The 17,549-nt window shown below is 52.9% G+C and overlaps 1 protein-coding gene across 2 annotated transcripts in view; it reads left to right on the top strand.

Annotated features, from left to right (window-relative positions):
* NXN (nucleoredoxin) overlaps positions 1-17,549 on the top strand; it is a 140,415-nt gene that overhangs the window by 118,885 nt on the left and 3,981 nt on the right. The window contains exons 3-7 of one of the 2 annotated variants that reach the window (XM_032616415.1): positions 169-302; positions 819-919; positions 2,531-2,637; positions 14,761-14,940; positions 16,721-16,845. In XM_032616415.1, the coding sequence (XP_032472306.1) occupies positions 169-302; positions 819-919; positions 2,531-2,637; positions 14,761-14,940; positions 16,721-16,845 (647 nt within the window). The remainder of the gene's footprint in view (positions 1-168; positions 303-818; positions 920-2,530; positions 2,638-14,760; positions 14,941-16,720; positions 16,846-17,549) is intronic. The other variant, XM_032616416.1, reaches the window with a different exon arrangement.

The following is a 17,549-nucleotide window of genomic DNA, read 5'->3' as shown; positions in this document are numbered from 1 at the left end:
GCCGTGGATGAGTCCTGCTTTTATTCCTGTTTTAGCTGCGGATTCTATGGATATGTTAAAAAATACTGTTTGGTGATAAAGCTGTCATGCTCTGCAGCCCTGAGGCCTTTTGGGTCAGAGGCCACGAGGAAGAGTCTTAACATTCTCGCTATCTGTTGCCTCTTTCAGGTTTGGAATTCCCTTGGGGGCCTAAACCCTTCAGGGAAGTCATTGCAGGGCCCTTGCTTAGAAATAATGGGCAGTCCCTGGAGAGCAGCAGCCTGGAGGGGTCTCACGTGGGAGTCTATTTCTCTGCACACTGGGTGAGTGTTTGGTCCCTCTTTAGTCCAGACAGAAGGGAGCAGTGATGTCACCACCAGCCCCAGCTGGGGCTGGCTTCTGGAGGTGTCACTTCCCAGCATCCTTGCCTTCTCCTGTGCCTGATGCATTGCTGGCATGCTGCCAGTGCTTACTGTCATGAATGATATTAGCGGCAAGAAAATGACTTCTTTGGACTGGCCTAAAAAGGTAGTCCTTCCGCCTAAAACATAAATAAATAAAAAGAGGAGTCCTCCTAACCCATTCTGACGAGGCTCTTCACGGGCCTCGCGGGAGCCCGTTTTAACTGCTGCCTGCTGGCACCCACGTGGATGGGGCAGGGCCTGTGCTGGATACGCGCCGTCACGAGAGGCACGTTTGTTCCTGCCTCTTCCATAAACTGGAAACGCGATCCGAATCCTGCTTGGGTGTTGCTGACCTGGCCTCTACGGGCAGGTGGCTGGGAATTGGGAAGGAGAAGGCGCAACGTGAGGCTGCAGGATCCCACTCATGTCTTCCAGTGTCCACCCTGCCGAAGCCTCACCCGGGTCCTGGTGGAATCCTACCGGAAGATCAAGGAGGCAGGCCAGAAATTCGAGATCATCTTTGTTAGTGCAGACAGGTAACGCGTGCTGGGGAGAGCGGCGGCGGTGCATCTCCCCTTTTCTCTAGGTGGATGTCTCTTGCCATACACATCTCGCCTCTTTAAGCTTAGAGCTTGGGGGATAGGGATCAGGGAAGACATATCTGGGATGATTATCGGAGGGACAGATACATTTCATATTTACTCAGGTAATTGTCTGAAGGGGAGCCAAGTAAAACCCGTCCTCGCTGTCATTATTAAGGGACATCCCAATTCTGGCCTGGGGCATTTGAGATTAGCACGCATTTTTTTCTGATTAGTTCAGCTTTGTGGATGGTGGTGAAAGGATGTGGAGGGGGGAGGATGGAAAGAAAAGAGCCGGAGACTAATGGAATGTGGCACCTATCCTAGTGGGCTCTGCAGTCATTTCTCTTAGCTCTGGCCACGTGCTTTTTCTAGGGGCTCTCCTCAAAACAAGAACAGACATTCTTCCTGGAGTATGTCAGGGCCTTTTAGCCTCAGTCTCCTCTGTTTCTTGCCCTCTTGCCGGCTTTACTCACCAGTGACCTTCCTTCATCTCAAAACTCCAGCCCCAGTTCAGACTGAGCCACCAGGTATTCTGTTCACAGAAGGGTCTCTGAGATGGCAACACACAGAGGGCCTTGTGTCCACTGTCGTACCCTTGATGTCTGCATGATGCTGTCCTCAGTTTATTGGCCCGTGGGCCCCACCCCACTACACCCCCCCCACCCCCCCACCCCCCCCACCCCCACATGGAGTGCGGCAAGCCTGAAGGCATGCCACAGGGAGGAGTCACTTTGTTAAAGCCTTAAACAACATCAACTTGGGAATTCCCTGGCGGTCCAGTGGTTAGGACTCCGCGCTTTCACTACGGAGGGTGCGGGTTTGATCCTTGGTCAGGGAACCAAGATCCTGCAAGCCCCGTGGCGCAGCCAAAATAAATTAAATAATAAAAAAGTCAACTTTATTGAAGTACAATTTTCATACAATGAAATTCATACATTCTGGGTGTCCAGTTCAATGTATTTTCACTAATGTATGTACCCGTGTCACCATCACAGTGAAGGTGTAGAACATTCCCATCAATTAAAAGAATCCCTCGTGCCTCTTCTCAGTTAATCCTCACCCCCAAATCCCAGCCCCACAGATCCCCGGATCTGCTTTCTATCACTTGATTAGATTTATCACTCCTAGAGTTTCTTAGACATGGAGTCGTAGGTATATGCTTGGTTAAGTGTCCTGTACGCATCACTGTTATGTGCACAGATTACAGACATTGTGGGGAACGTGGTATCTGAACATCTAGACTCCTCATAAAAGTAAGACCTGTCAATGTTGAAAAAGGAGAAGTTAAGCGTGAGCTGAATGTGTAGGGTGCAGAGAAGCGGGATGTTGAAGTGGCCTGGCATTTCAGTTTGGCGTCCACCTGTTGTGTGGAGCTTTGCTTTGGGGTGTGCGCTGGAATGGGTAGGACAGTGTCCTCCTCCGGCCTGGTGTCCGAGGAGCACGATGATTAGAAGCCCCGGCATCTGTAGGGCCCTGGGCATGACTTGGTGGAAGGTGGGGAGGACCCAGTGGTGGTGCCTTGTGGGGTAATAGGGCTTTGTCTCCCTGTGTGTGTCTCTGTAGGTCAGAGGACTCATTCAAACAGTACTTCAGTGAGATGCCGTGGCTCGCAGTTCCCTACACCGACGAGGCCCGGCGGTCGCGCCTCAACCGGCTGTATGGAATCCAAGGTAGGTGTGCCCGACTCGTGGGTTCCTTGGAATCCTGCTCGCTTGTCTGGGCTCACCACCTCTTTGGCTTTCCTTCTAGAGGGAAAAGAACATCTTTATTTCCATGAATGTTCACATTCTTTAGCACCTTAAAAAGATGCGGTGGATTTTAAGGTATGTAGATTATCCCTCATTAAAGCCATTTTTTTTTTTTTTTTGGAAAATGCTTGTCCCAGTGAGACAGCTACTTCTCACCACCCGGCCTAGTGGGTTCTAATGTGGTTGGGCTATGGAGAACACCTGCCCAATGACTCGGCCAAAACCCTATCCCAAGGTTCTTTCTGTCAAACAGACCTGAGGGTGACCTTTGGTTCTGTTACTCGAGCTCCTTGAGCCTCGGTTTCCTCATCTGTAAACTGTGGATGATATATCTGCCACAAAGAGTCGCTGGGAGCGTTAATAGGATAATGCAAATCCCATACTTCGCACGTTCCTGAAGTGTCATAGTGACGGCTGGCTGAGGGGGTATTGCCTTTTAGGCAAGAAAATTGGTTTCCTGAGAGTGTTGAAAACTTGGACTTGAAGTACTAATCATGGTGTTTTTCAGAAATAATGATTACTAGTGAGACAATCTGTGTTTTTATTCTTTATTATGTGAATACCTCCTTCCCAGCCTTCACCCAGCCAGGTTTTTTCTTGGTGGCCTATTAAGAGTTAAATTCATTGTCTTTGTATCAGTGGTACCAGATTCTGGTCAACCCTAGAGAGATAACAGCTAATATTTGAGTTCTCAGTGTCTTGGTTTATAGGAAGTAGAAAAAAAAAGCCAAATCAAGATCTACCCACCAGCTCCACAGCTTGTGGGGGAACTCATCATGTTCTTTAACCTTTTTTCTTCACCATTTAGAGTAAGCATTTGGCTTTGTTAGGAGCTAGTTTCAAAAAATTAATATTTCATTTAAAATTGGTGATTCTCAGTTTCAAATGTACATAAGAATTCCCTGGGGATCTTGCGAAAATGCAGATTCGGATTCAGTGGTTCTGGGGTGTGGCTGAGATCCTGCATTTCTAGCAAAAGCCCCCAGGCGATGCCACTGCCACTGGTCCAGGGACCACACTTTGGGCATTAAGTCTAGGTCTATTCATCCTTTGAGAATTTTGGAGCCTTACGCCTCCTACTAATAAAAAAGATGAAAGCAGTTTTCTTTCCAAGCAGAAGTGGAGAGACATGACATGGTTTACTGGTCCAGAAGGACGGGTACCAAGTTGGTTAATTTAAAGGAGATGGCCCAGGAGTATTTCCTTCCAGCACTCTGCTTGCAGAGAGCCTTAAAGTATGTGTGCCTTGGGGTAGGAGCAGTATTGCTTGAGAAAAGTGATGATCCTAGGCCAGTCGTACTAAACAGAGGGTTGAATTGCCACTTGGTGGGGATAAGTAAAACTTCATGTCTCTCAGTTCACTTATTCATTCATTCAACAAGTATTTGCTGAGGGTTTACCCCTCTACTGCTGACTGACCTTGAGCGAGTTACTTAACCTAACTTTTTTCAGTAAAACTGGGCAGTTTCACTGTTGGATACAGAGTAGGCACTTAATATTTAACTGACTGACTTAGGGGAAAAAAGGGAAATCTTTGATTTTACAACCTAAAAAAGATAAACTTTTGGATGTCAAAAAGCTTACTAACAGAAAGGCAACTAACAGTATTAATAACACATGTGGCAAAGAATCTATATCCTTCATAGAAAAAGAGCTCTTTCCAGATACCAGTCCAAAAAGAGAGAGAGACAAACAATTTAGTTGAAAATATGTACAAGATATGAGGTGGGCAATTCACCTGATGCATATTGTCAGAATGGATAAGAAAAATATTCAGAATAATTTTCATTCGTGATTTACAGATTAAAACACTGAATTTGTGTCTATCACATTTGCAAAGAACTCTACTTGCCAAAAAAAGATAATCCCCAGTATAGGAAAGAGAGCAGACTGCTAGTGGGAATCTAAATCAGGACAACGTTTCAAGGAGAGAAATTGGCAATGTACACCAGAGGCCTTAAAAATCTATAAAGCCTTTAATTTCAGAATCCCACTTGTAGGAATTTATGTTCAGGAAATTACCCTCTAGCACCCAGCAAAAACTGAACTTCTTTTGCAGTTGGAGGTGCATTTTTGTCTTTTGTTTTTTTCTTTCATCTTTCGTATACTTTGGATTTCATCACAGACCACAGTTCTTTCCTTGCTGTAGCCCCTAGAAAACTCAGAGCTGAATTTGTAGCCACCTTTAGCAGTTTTACAAAGCTGACCATTTCTCTGCGTGCCCTTGACCCTAGCTTGGTTTTCTCTTCCTTCCTTGTTTTCCTTTCAGTGGGATGTTTTCATCAATTTTTTATTGGATTATATCATGCACTTTTTAAGCAGCCTCAAATCCTTTTTGGAAAAAAGCTGGAGTAGATTTAAATGCATAGGATTCTATTTCTTGAGCTCCAGCTAACCACCAATACTGTACACTGAGCTTGGTGGGGAATAAGAAACCAGAAGGGTGTCCCAGTGCTGCCCTTGAGTGGGCAAGATGGGATTTACATTGGGAAATAACTACAGTAGGATGATATCTTCTGAAGAACTAAAAAGTGTTGGTCAAATAGGTGTCACTTTGTACAAGGGCTCAGAAGACTGAATTTGTCCCAGAAAGCAGAGTGGGTGCTGGGCTTCACTTGGCCACTCTGCTCAGTCAGGCACCCTCTCTATATGGAGGCATCTTCTTTCCAAACACAGGTCCTCAGTGAAGCACAGCCTTTTGCTCTCTGAGGAAGGGAGTTGCCCTTTCTTGGGGGTGGAGGCCAGTGAGGTGCAGGTCATATTCTACTGGTCGATGCTAAGGCCCTGAGGTCACCTGAAAGTAATAAATTACCAAAGGACAGTCTATATCATGCAGAGCCAGTTTGAGGGTGGGGGTTTCTACCCTCCCTGTGCTCTGTGAGATGCTTCTTGGGGCCCTTGTTGGCAGGGTAGGCACAGAATAGCAATCTCCTAAGGGGAAATCACAAACCCTGCAAGATTCCGCACAAGTTCTGGGCACACAGCTGAGGCTAGAAGGTACCCTTCTGTCAGACATTGGCAGGGCACGAAAAAATTAAATTGATTGTGGGACTTCCCTGGCGGTCCAGTGGTTAAGACTCCGCACTTGCACTTTAGGCGGTGTGGGTTCGATCCCTGGTTGGGGAATTTAAGATCCCGCATGCTGCATGGTGTGGCCAAAAAAACAAAAAAAGGAAAAAAAATTAAACTGATTGTTTTCTGTCTGCCTTCAGAGAGCAGAGAAGGGAACTCTCCTTGTGGATTCTCCAGCTATCGACATGTAAATATTACAGCAGTAGGAGCCCTGGTTGCTAGGTGTGGCCCAGACAGCCAGGATGCGGGTGACCACAAATGAGCAGGAAGAGAATGGAGAGTTTTCAGAGATGCATTCATTTGGCTCAGTCTCTTAAGGCCTGGCAGTGTGAGGATGAGTACATATGTGGTTCCCAGACTTCAAGGAGCCCTCAGCTGAGAGTCAGAAAGCTGATCTGGCGAGGCCCTGTGCCCAGGCAAGCAGCGGCCGGGCAGCCACACAAAAGAACCCAGCTCTGGCCGGCAGGTGCCCTCTGCAGCCCAGCCCTGCACCTGGCCCGTCCCACTGCTCCCTGTCTGCTGGCTCCACGGTGTACACTCCCTGCCATCTGTACTCGTCCCTCCTCAGCTTGGACCAGCCTGCTTTCCCAGCTCTCTACCTCCTGCTGCCTCACTCTTGGGTCCTCTCCCTGGCACAGTGTTTTCTGCCAACTGCTCACTTGATCACTGACCCCTTTGGCTAAGCCTTAGGAGTCATTCCTGCAAGCAGCCTGTCAGACATGGCCGGCTGACCCTGATCTGTCTGTCCGCCTCTGGCCCTGTGAAGCCAGAGATGCACTAAAGCACGGTGAATCGAGAGTGTGGAAGAGCCACACAGGATCCTTTTCAAGGCAGCATTTAATGAAGGGCAGACAGTGGAATAGTCTGAATTCACGCGAGACTCTGGCTTGGAGCTCTTGAGCCCAGAAGGCTTCCTGGAGGAGGTGACTCTAGAGCAGGGCCTTACAGAATGGATGGGATTTAGGTAGAGGGTTTGAGACGTTCCAGGGCAAAGGCCAGAGTAGGATGTCCATGGTGTACTGTAGGGCAGACTGGGTAATAAGGCTGGTGATGCCACATCACAGAAGGCCTTGAGCACCAGGCTGTGGTCCTTGAACTTGGCGCTTTGGGCTTTAGAGCTTTTTGAAAATTTTGATTAAGGGGAGATCAGTGCAGTAGTGACATGTAAGCTAGACTGGAAGAGAAATCCCAGAGGCATGTTACCCTCTGATATTTCTGATGGACTCACTGAGCTCCCACTGTAGCCAGACCTCAGGCTGTGGCTCACGACAGGCCTACCTGTGGGGAGAGAGAGGGAGGCTGCTCCCTTGGGCTCTAGAGCAGGTGCCCCAGGCGGCCTCTGCCTCCTTCCAGCCTCACCGGGTACTTCAGCTTCATGGCAGTCTTTGGGTTCCCCGGTGCATTAGTTTTTAGTAAGTTCTTTGGCAGCATTTCCATTGATCTTACCAGTCAGCATCCCACTGCGTTTGACTACCAAAATAAAAGGTAGAGAAAATCCACAGCCTGTTCAAGGGGGCGGGGTTCCAAGGTCCCGGGGCCATCACTTTCCTCCCTGTCGGCATCTCCCATGGCCCAGACTCCTCCCCTGGGTGAGTGTCTCCTCAGCAGACCTGCTTTAGTGGGCGTATGGCCGGCTCTCCTGAATTCCCTCAGTCTCCCTCCTCTCCACCATGAAGCATGTTTTACAGCATCAGGTCCGTAACTCAGAATGTCTGTGTGTCTCCCCATCCCCTTTCTTCTTTCTTGCTCAAATAGAGCTCCCATGTCCTCTCCAGGTGCACCGCCCTCCCAGCACCTCCACATGTTCACCAACCTGGAAGCTCTCTGAACCCCATCATTTTGGGGCCTTTATGGAGGTTTCACTGTGTAGGCATGAGTGGTTAAATCATTGGCCATTGGTGATTAACTCAACCTCCAGCCCTTCTCCCTTCCCCAGCTCTTGAGGTCAAGGGTGTGGAGCTGAATGTTCCAACCTTCTAACCACGTCTCTCTGGTGACCTAGACCCGTCATCTCGCGAGCATCCAAAAAGACACTCACTCTTACCACTTCCATTCCAACAGTCTTGGAAGCTCTTGTGTCAGGATCTGGGACTAAGACCAAATATGATAACAAAAGATGTTCCTATCACCCCAATCGTTCAGGAAATTATAGGGGTTTTAGGAGCTCTGTGCCAGGAGCTGGGGATGAAGGCCAAATATATACGCCTCATTATGTTACAGTATCACGATGTGCACGTACATACACTCCGTACATATGCAGAGTCAGTGGAGGGTTCCACCGACTGTCTGGTCTTCTGCAAATCCCGCAGGGCTCTATCTGGGAGAGCTCTTGCTCCCTGCTTGACTCTGTGTCCCGGTTTCTCACCCCACTTTCTGTCTCCTCCTGAACGTTTTGATGAGGGTGCTTTCACAGAGCAGTATGAGGTACCTTCCCCTGCCTGCACCCAAGCTGAGCCACCTCCACCTGGCCTGTCTTTGGGCCTTATAGCGCGCAAATGACTTCATCAGACCATACTGAGGCCCATGAGGGCAGAGCCGCTCTGTGTCACCTGGACAGGCTTGGGTGAAAATGGGCAGTGCAGAAGAACCTGGAATCCTCTGAGCATCTTGGGAGCTGGGCTCAGAGCGCCCCCAGATTCTGAGTATCTTCCAGCATCCCGAGGAGGCCTCGCATAAGATGCTGCCCCTTCGTTCAGGTGTCCATCCAGATGGTGGTGGGAGAGTCTGGGTCTTGAGGCTGTGCCCTCCAGTCACCCCTTTCAGAGATGGCAGGACCTGCTGCAGGCCCTGAGGAGGCATCTGCTCCCAGGCTGGTTGCTGGTCCCTCGGGTGCTCTGGCCTGAGCCCGGGCCGTGTTAGCTAGCAGTCTTCATGGGGCCGCTTGAGTTCACCAAAGCCTGGCATGTGGCCTCCATCCACTTCCTTTGCCTTGGGGAATAGCTGGGTTGGCCTCCCTCCTCCCAGCGCTTTGTGCAGACTGGGGAATTTGTAGCCCTATAAGCTGCTGACAAATGCCTTTCTAAGGAAAGGGTTTAGACGCACTTGGCAAAAGGCAGATCCCATTAGCAATTCTGTAATGCTGGCTGTTGGAGAATACCATGTTCTGCGCAGGGAGGCTCTGAGCCCCTTCTCTCCTGGGTTAGAGGCCCTCACTGGCTTTGTTCCTCTCCTCCCCACCCCCACCCCCGCCTCTGGGGCCAGCGACAGGGCCCAGGGTGGACGGAGGCCCTGCCACCAGGAGAGCAGCAGGGAAGACCGGGAGGCAGTTGTGTGAGGCCCGTCTCTCTCCCGGGATCTATTTATCTTCTGTTTCTCTGTTGCCCTCTTATTCCTTAGCCTTATCCTCTGGCTTTTTCTTCTTTTCCCCTTTCCCTGCCTTTCTCATCCATTTCCCGCCCTTCTCCTCTCTCTTTCCCTTCCTTTGCCCTCTTCCCTGCCCCTTTCACAAAATGGACTTGAGGCAGAGTGTCTTTATTTTCTATAGAAACGAAACATTCAGCCATTGTGTTTTTCAATGAGTAGAGGGCGAGGGGCCCACGCTGGTGTTTTTTGTAGGCAAATCTCAGTATTGAAAGGGCTGGCGCAGGCTCTGTGGAGCTGGCCCCCTGGGCCTGGGGAGGGCGGCTGGGGGCTGTCTTGGGGCCTACAGAGCAGCCTCAGTGCTCTTCTCTGCTCGTCTTGTTTCATTCTGAAAACATAAAAAAAGGAAAAGCAGGAAAGGACAAAGGATAATGTAACAAACACCCATGTGGCCACCACCTAGAACTGACATCTTTGCCTGAGGTATTTATCAACGAATGGGAGCATTAAACACAGACCAAGTGGGGTTCCCTTTACTCCTCCTTGGAGCCTTGCCCCTTCTTTCTCCCCAGTGGGGGAGAGCGGTGACACTATCATCCATCCATTGTGAATATTCCTCATCTGTTTTCAGATGTTCACTGCGTCTCTGAATCCATGAGTAATGTATAGTCGTGCTGGGTGTGTTTTTAGAAGTGTACTTAAGTGCTGACATGCTGTAATATCATAATGCAGCTTGCTTTTCTCACTAAACATTATGTTTTTGAGATTTATCCCTGTTGATATTTACATCTGGTTTATTTCAGTGCCGTGAAGTGCTTTGTCCTACCACAGCCTCTTTATCAGTTCCACTGTCAGTGGATACTTGGTCATTTCTGGCTTTTCTGTATTACAAGAACACTGCCATTTTAAATGTCTTCTTTGGGACTTCCTGGCGGTCCAGTGGTTAAGACTCTGAGCTTCCACTGCAGGGGGCTCGGGTTCAATCCCTGGTCCGGGAACTAAGATTGCCGCATGCCACGTGGCATGGTCAAAAAAGAAAAGTCGTCTTTGTGCCTCCTGACGCGGGCCTTCTGGCCGAGTTCAAGTGGGCCCAGACTCATCCCTTTGACTTCCTTTGGGTTTCTCTGAGCTTCACCACTCAAACCAGCTGCCTTCTTTCTTTCCTTAACTCTCCCAGTAGGGGAAGGTTTGGGGGAGAAGGAGGGGGAGGAAAAGAGCGATGTGATGAACTGGGGTTGATGTTGCCAAGGCGTGGTCTGCATTTGTCATCCCACCCCTGCTGCCCTACGGTTCCTGTTTGGTTTCTATTTAATGTTAGTGCATTCACCATAATATCATTTAACAAAACTCAAATATGTATCTATTTCACCCACATTCCTGCCTTCCTAGCACAACTGTTTTCACTTTTCTGAGTCCTTTTGGTCTCTGTCTTCAAGCATATTTCTACATAGTTGTAATTGTACACATAGCACTGTGTATTCTGCATTTTCAACTCATCCATGTATTACAAACATTTCCATACTGCTACAGTGTTCATGATGACCATTTATTTCTGTGATCACGTAACCACTTGCCCTGCCACGTGCCCTAACCCACTCTTCCTGTCTTGGGGTCTGCTTTTCTTCCCCTTTCTCTTCCCCACTGCCAGCAATCTTTGCGATCACACTGCCATCTAGAAGCAGAGGAACAAAGTTGGGTTACGGCCCTGACCAGGTCCTCTTGCACCCCCAGGTGCTGCCCCAGACCCACCACCTCCTTTGAAACTCCCTCTTTCCTTGGTGATAGGAAAGCTACCAAATGCAACTGTGGGACAGTCTCCATGCACGTGGCTTTTTTTTTTTTTTTCGGCCGCGTTGGGTCTTCGTTGCTGTGCGTGGGCTTTCTCTAGTTGTGGCGAGTGGGGCCTACTCTGTGCGCGGGCTTCTCATTGCGGTGGCTTCTCTTGTTGCGGAGCACGGGCTCTAGGCATGCGGGCTTCAGTAGTTGTGGCGCATGGGCTCAGTAGTTGTGGCTCGTGGACTCTAGAGCACAGGTTCAGTAGTTGTGACGCACGGGCTTAGTTCCTCCGCGGCATGTGGGATCTTCCCGGACCAGGGCTCGAACCCGTGTCCCCTTCATTGGCAGGTGGATACTTAACCACTGCGCCACCAGGGAAGCCCCGCACGTGGCTTTGAGATGGTTTTAAATACTCACAAATCGGCTCCTCCCAGGAGGAAACAGTGTGGAGCCGGCTTCTTAGGCCTTGTTCCTTCTTCTCTAGGTTTTCGGGGAGATGCTGAAGGGGATTCTGAGGCACTGCTGTGGTCCACCCAAGCTCCCCTGGGCGGGGGCCTGGGGCTGAAGCCCTCTCTAGGAGCACAGAGTGTGTGTTCTACTCGCAGAGGTTAAGCTTGGGGTGGTGCAGCCGAGAGAGCACCAACCGCACACGTGGCAGCATTATACCATCCCCGGAACCCTCCCTGTGGTGTTGACGTCGCCTCGGTGTTCTGTTTCTTTAGCGAACTCCCTCCAGCCAGCGTGGAGGTTTCTGTTTATCTCACGAGAGCAAGGCACCAGTCTTCTGTCCCTTCTCGCGAGCCAAATGATCAACTTAGGGATGATTAAAAAAAATAACGATGAACTTATTTATAATAAGAGCTAATATTTATGGAGTACTTACTGTGTGCCAGATGGTCTGCTTGAAAGCATTTTCTACTTGTCATTTTACTTCCAGCCCCCAAGTAAGACAGGAAACTATCACTACCCCCATTTGACGGTGTGGAAATGAGGCTCTGAGCAGTTAAGTGACTTTCCTGGGTCTTCCTTAGAATTCTTACTGTACTCTCCCTCCAGCCGTTCCAGCCATCCCAGCTGGGAAACGACAAGTTCAAGAGAAGCAGAGGCGAACTGCTCCCTTTTCATTCCCGTCAGGGAAGCGAGCCCCTTGCTGGGGTGGTAGTTATTCTGTACAAAGGCATTGATTAGAAATTTTCCATTCCCTTTAAGTTTCCCGTAAGAGGCTCTGCCCTATTTTCTCCTTAGAAGTCTCTGCTTCGGGGAACCTGCTTCAAGGGAGGGGGGAGCAGGAAAGGCCTGATGGGGCGGGGGGTGGGGGAGAAAGGGGAGAGGTGATCGTATCTCAGCCTCCTTCCCCAAAGCCTCAGAGAAGAGGGAGGTGGGTGGTGCAGAGAGTGTGGATGCAGGGCCCGCCCTGCCCAGCTCCTCCTTGGGGATGAGAGTCCCCAACCCGGGGCTGTGAGAGCTCCCGCCAGTGGCCGGCCTGGCAGAAAGAGCAGCAGCTTTTCCAGCAGGCAGACCAGGCTTCCTGTCCCACCGTGGCCACTTACTGGCCAGACGACCTTGGGGAGGCAACGTGAACATCTGCAGGAGGAGGATAACCGTACTTCCAGGAGTGAGTGAGGTCCCACGCCCTATGCGGAGCCCAGAGCAGATGCCCTGAGAGCAAGCTTCCTTTTCTCGCCCGCTGGTTCGTCTCTGGAGGAACATACACACTTAGGGCTCCGGGGCCAAGCTAACCCAAGATCCGGTGATGGGAAGGCGGCCTGGCGCGATGCTTGTTGATTCTTTTTCTCTGTCCGTGTGCGGAAATGGGCTTCTCTCGGTTGAAGTCTGTGGTCGTTGTACCGAGTCACTTAATGTTTACACTCCACAGGCACATGCATCTCATCATCTTGGGCTCAAAGCACCAAATACGAGGGGGACTTCGCTTTCACGTAGCCGTGGGGGAGGAGTGGGGAGACCCGGGGGCCCAGGGGAGCTGTTCCTCTGTTGACTTGGCGAGGACTCCACAGCGGCCAGCTGGGGGCCTGTGTCCCTGCCCTGCTGCCCTGGTCCCCACCAGCCATGACCGGAGAGAGGCTGCAGCCGTGGTAACAAAGAAGCCTCTTAGAGCAGTCACTTGGAGAAACCGAGGCACCAAACCAGGAAGTGAGCTTCTTTGCCTTTGGATTTTACTTCTCCTGCCTTCTCTGTCCGTCCTCTGTACCTGCTTGCCCTCCACAGACCAGCTCAACATCCCACGTCTGAGCTACAAACAGGCCTGCTGCCGTGTCTCATCACAGCAGTGGGCAGGCCCTGATTTAGCCCAACACTTGAAATTGCCCAATTGCAGAAACTGATTAAAGAACTTGGCCAAGGCATTTTTGAGATGAGGCATGGTGCTGGGGAGGCATTTGTCTGCAGATGGCCAGACTGTCATGTTGTGGGCCCCAGCCCCAGGCTCCCTTCAGGCTTCTGACTCAAGCCCAGCCCGATCCGGGTTGGGGACACACCTGATGTGAGCCCCAGGCCTCTGGGGGATGACATGCCGTTGTGAGGATGAGGCTGGAAATGCCCCGAGTCTCTTGTACTCTGACACACAACTCAGGAGACCCGGACAACTCAGGAGGCCCCGACAGCTCTGGGCGCATCCTGAAAGCCCGAGTGTGCCAGCTGCAGCCACGTGCGTTTGTATGTGCTGTGCGTTGTGGGAAAGGCAGTCCCCAGAGTCTGTTTCTCTCTGGACCTGTTCCCCAACGTGCCAAGCCACTCCTTCTAATAGGTGTGAACATAATAGACGCGTTTTTCCTTTTTCAGACAGGCTCACCACTGCATGCCCGCTGCCCCAGCCACCATGCAGGTCATAACACCAGGGCTGTATTTCTGGTACCTCAGCATCGCCCCCCGTGGCGAAGTAAAATGTCAGTGGAGCAAATTACCGACTGAATGCTGTGGAATCTATAAATATTAAATTGCTCTGGCTTTCCCTGGCCCATATAAAATTAAAGCTCCAGTCAGCTCCAGAGGGGAGGCAGCTGGTTGGTGCAAGGGGGGAGGGGACCAGCTGCCAGTGGAGAGACAAGTGTCCCCAAAGGGCAGGGCCGAGTCTGCCTCTGTGGGTGGTGGCTGGAGGAGAAGCAGCGGGGAATGGGGTACAAAGAACACGGAGGTGGAAAACCCACATGCGACTGTAACCCGGGAGGGATCTCCTCTGATTTTCCACTGGAGGCTTTATGGTTAAAGGCGGGCTGTGGTTTGCGGGGCACTTTGTGTTGCGTTTCTTAGCCCAGCCCAGGATTCTAACGTGAGGGCGACAGCACTGCCGTCAGCATGTTCCCTCCAGGGACTGCCTCCCTCAGAGCGAATGCTGGAACCTCCCCAAGCAGCAGGGCTGGAGATGGCGGCCAGCTGTCCTCCTCCTGTCCTCCTGCCCCTGGCAGCCCCTGTCCCAGGCTCCTCCCCGCAACAGGCCCCCAGTGCTTGCACGGGTGGGGCCCTCCTGCCCTTGACCTGTGCTGGTCTGCATTGCAGGGGAGTGGGTGTTCGCACCACCTCATGAGGTTTAGACTCCCTGCAGGTATGGGAGTCTACCTGCTTCTTGGGGATCTCTCTAGGACTTCTCTGCTTCTGTGTGCCAAGCCCCCGTGCTGAGTTCTGAAACGCACAGCCTTGTTGATCTTTACGTGGTTGTAGGATAAGGTGGGAGCTTCAGCGCATTCACCAGGAGGCGGGGGGCGGGGGAGTGACTTGCTTATTAGGCTCCCGTGGAGATGTTACCTGCCAACCCAGGGGGGCTCCCTGGCTCTTCAGAGGCTGAGCCCAGCTTCCATCCCAGGGCTCTCTGGCTGAATTGTGTCCTAGGGGGCCGTCCCGCGGACTGTGGGTCTGTGGCCGACCTCGCGCCCTCTCTTGCAGGCATCCCCACCCTCATTGTGCTGGACCCACAGGGGGAGGTGATCACGCGGCAGGGGCGGGTGGAGGTGCTGAACGACGAGGACTGCAGGGGCTTCCCGTGGCACCCCAAGCCCGTGCTGGAGCTCTCCGACTCCAACGCCGTGCAGCTCAACGAGGGCCCCTGCCTCGTCCTTTTTGTAGGTATGAAGCTCAGCGGGAGCCCCAGGGTGGGACGGGATGGGCAGAGCTCACTGGGTGGGGGTCTGGGAAGTCTGTCCCCGCACCTTCTTTCTGTCGCCAGCAACGCAGGGCCTGGGCCTTTGTCTCCGCGGCTGCCGTGCTCCTGACCCCAGTGATTTACTCGTGGTTCTCCCCTGTGGGGGGTGGTGTTCTGGGACCTGCTGCTGTGCTTTCCTTCCTAGCTGCTCCCGGCTGCCAGCTGGGAGGAAGAGGTCAGCCCGGGAGGAAGCCCTCGGCCCCGTGATGAACAGACCCATTGTTGGGTCCAGGCTGCAGCACAGCAGCTGTGGGGGGCTGGGCCCCTTAGGCCAAGGCTCGTCCCCAGCTGCTGCTGCCGCTCACCTGTGCTCTGAGGAGCTGCCCCAGGGTGGCTGGAGCAGGGCCTGGCCTCGGGCGGCATCTCCGGGGCTGAGAGCCCCTCAGTCTCCCTGCCTCTCCCACTCTGACTTCCAGTGGGTGACAGCAGGAGGACACAGAACACCCACTCTGGGCTCCCTGCAGGCCCATAGGGTGACCCTGGTTCCTTCTGCAAATGGAGCAACTGCTGGCCAAGGTCCACCTTGCCCTCTGCCTTGGGACTCGTTGCTTGGTTCCAACTTAAAGTAAATATGGGTACCGGAATCGTGGCTGAGCTGCTGCCATACGCACCACGGTGAGGGGGCTGGAGAATGCAGGCAGCATCCGACCCCCATTCTCTGGGAGTCTGGTTTGGGGCCCCCCACGCGGGAGCCAACATGCGGACTTGAGGGGATCCTGAAGCAAACTGACTTGCAGGCTGGACCTGCGCTTGGAGGGCAGAGGCCCTGGGAGGGGTTGGCCTTGGGGGACCGTTCACCTTGGGGCTTTCCTGGGCAGGCTCACACGCCCACATCCTGGGGCCTGGGAAGCAATGCTGAACTGAGGGACCGTAGGGAACCTCACTGGCCATTTGCAGATGTGGAAATAGGGTCCCAGGGAGGCAAAGCGAGTTTCCAGCATCACGGAGCTAATTAACTGTGGATCTAGAGTGTGTGGGGCCGAGCCTGCGCACTGGGCTTCCCGGGCGGTGTGGCACTTCCGGGTGAAGGTCCTGTGCGGGCACCTGTTTCCACCCACCCCCGGTCTGCGCTTGCTCTGGGTTTCAGGGTTCAGCAGGAGTGAGCTGCTCCCATGCTGCTGTCTCACTGGAGGCAAGAGATGCCCAGAGGAGGCTCTGGGAGCCCAGCTGGGGGTTCTCCCCTGCAGTCAGCCTGTCCCTTCCCAGCCAAGTCCCGCTGCCAGCTGCCCTGGTGCCTCCCAACCGCCACCAAAGCTGCTGATCAGACCACAGTCCTGACCCACCACCACCAGTTCTGCCATTTCCATTAGGAAGTCAGAGATCCGCGGTCACGGCATCTCATTCTGTGACTGTGAGGAAAACCTGCCGGGACCTCAGGTCCTGGCTTAGGGGAGGCTTAGCTTCCAAGGTGGGTTTGTGAAGAGATCAGTGAACAGGACTGCATTGGCCTGGGCATTAGCGCTACTTGGTTCTTCCTGGGGGCATGGTTCAGGACGGCCTGTGTGTGAGAGCAGCGAGCAAGCTGGCCTATGCCTGGGGACACATGTGGCTCCTGCACCCAGGGGGCGAGGCTGGTGTCCCAGGGGAGGCTTCTCTTCCCTTCAGGGGCTGCTCAGATGGGCAAGTCAGGCCCTGGACCCAGGCACCACTCCATCTTGATTGACAAGCCAGTGCGTCTTCGTGTCTTTCTCTCTCCTGTCACAGATTCTGAGGATGACGGGGAGTCCGAGGCGGCCAAGCAGCTGATCCAGCCCATAGCTGAGAAGATCATCGCCAAGTACAAAGCCAAAGAGGAGGAGGCGCCGCTTCTGTTCTTTGTGGCGGGGGAGGTGAGTGCTGCTGTGGCCTGGCCCCGGGGCTGGCTCAGCTGGCCCGCTTTTAGAACACCGGTGATAACAGCCCTTGGGGATGTCTGAAGGGGGTCTGGGGTGACCCTGCTTCCAGAAGACTCCACAAACAAATGTAGCATAAAAAGATGTCAAGGAAAACCAATTCTGGCCCCTGCCGCCTCCTTCTTGCTGTCTCTCACACACAGCAGCCTCAGGGCCGCAGGAGGCCCTCCCATGACAGAGCTCCCCCCCCCCCCCCCCCCCGCCCCTTGCACCCAGGCTATGCCCACCCCGGCTGCTGGGGAGCCACAAAGATCGCGATCAACACTTACTCCCTCTGGGCTGGGTCCAAACCAAGCTCTTGATGCTTTACAGAGTGTGTTCTTGGTTAGTCCCCTCCCCCGGCCCGCAAGGGGGCCTTTTCCCATCATGGGATGCTGGCGGGGATCCGACCACCACTCCGACCTGCAATTACCTCTCCAGCCCAGGGAGAGTGCTGACGTTCCTGGCATCCCTGTCTCTCCCACCCCAGGCCTGTCCGTGGAGGGCCTTCAGCTGGGCTGGACAGAGCAGAAGGCTCGCCACCGGGAGAGGGGGAGGGGGAGGGACGAAGGGCAGGCCCTTAAGCTGGGCCGCCTCCCCGGGGGTCTGGGAGCCTGGGTCCCGCACACGTGGAATCTGCAAGATGGTCGCAGCCACGTCTC

The sequence above is a fragment of the Phocoena sinus genome, chromosome 20, assembly GCF_008692025.1.
Source record: "Phocoena sinus isolate mPhoSin1 chromosome 20, mPhoSin1.pri, whole genome shotgun sequence".
Classification (NCBI taxonomy): Eukaryota; Metazoa; Chordata; class Mammalia; order Artiodactyla; family Phocoenidae; genus Phocoena; species Phocoena sinus.
This window is presented reverse-complemented; position numbering and strand designations above follow the sequence as displayed.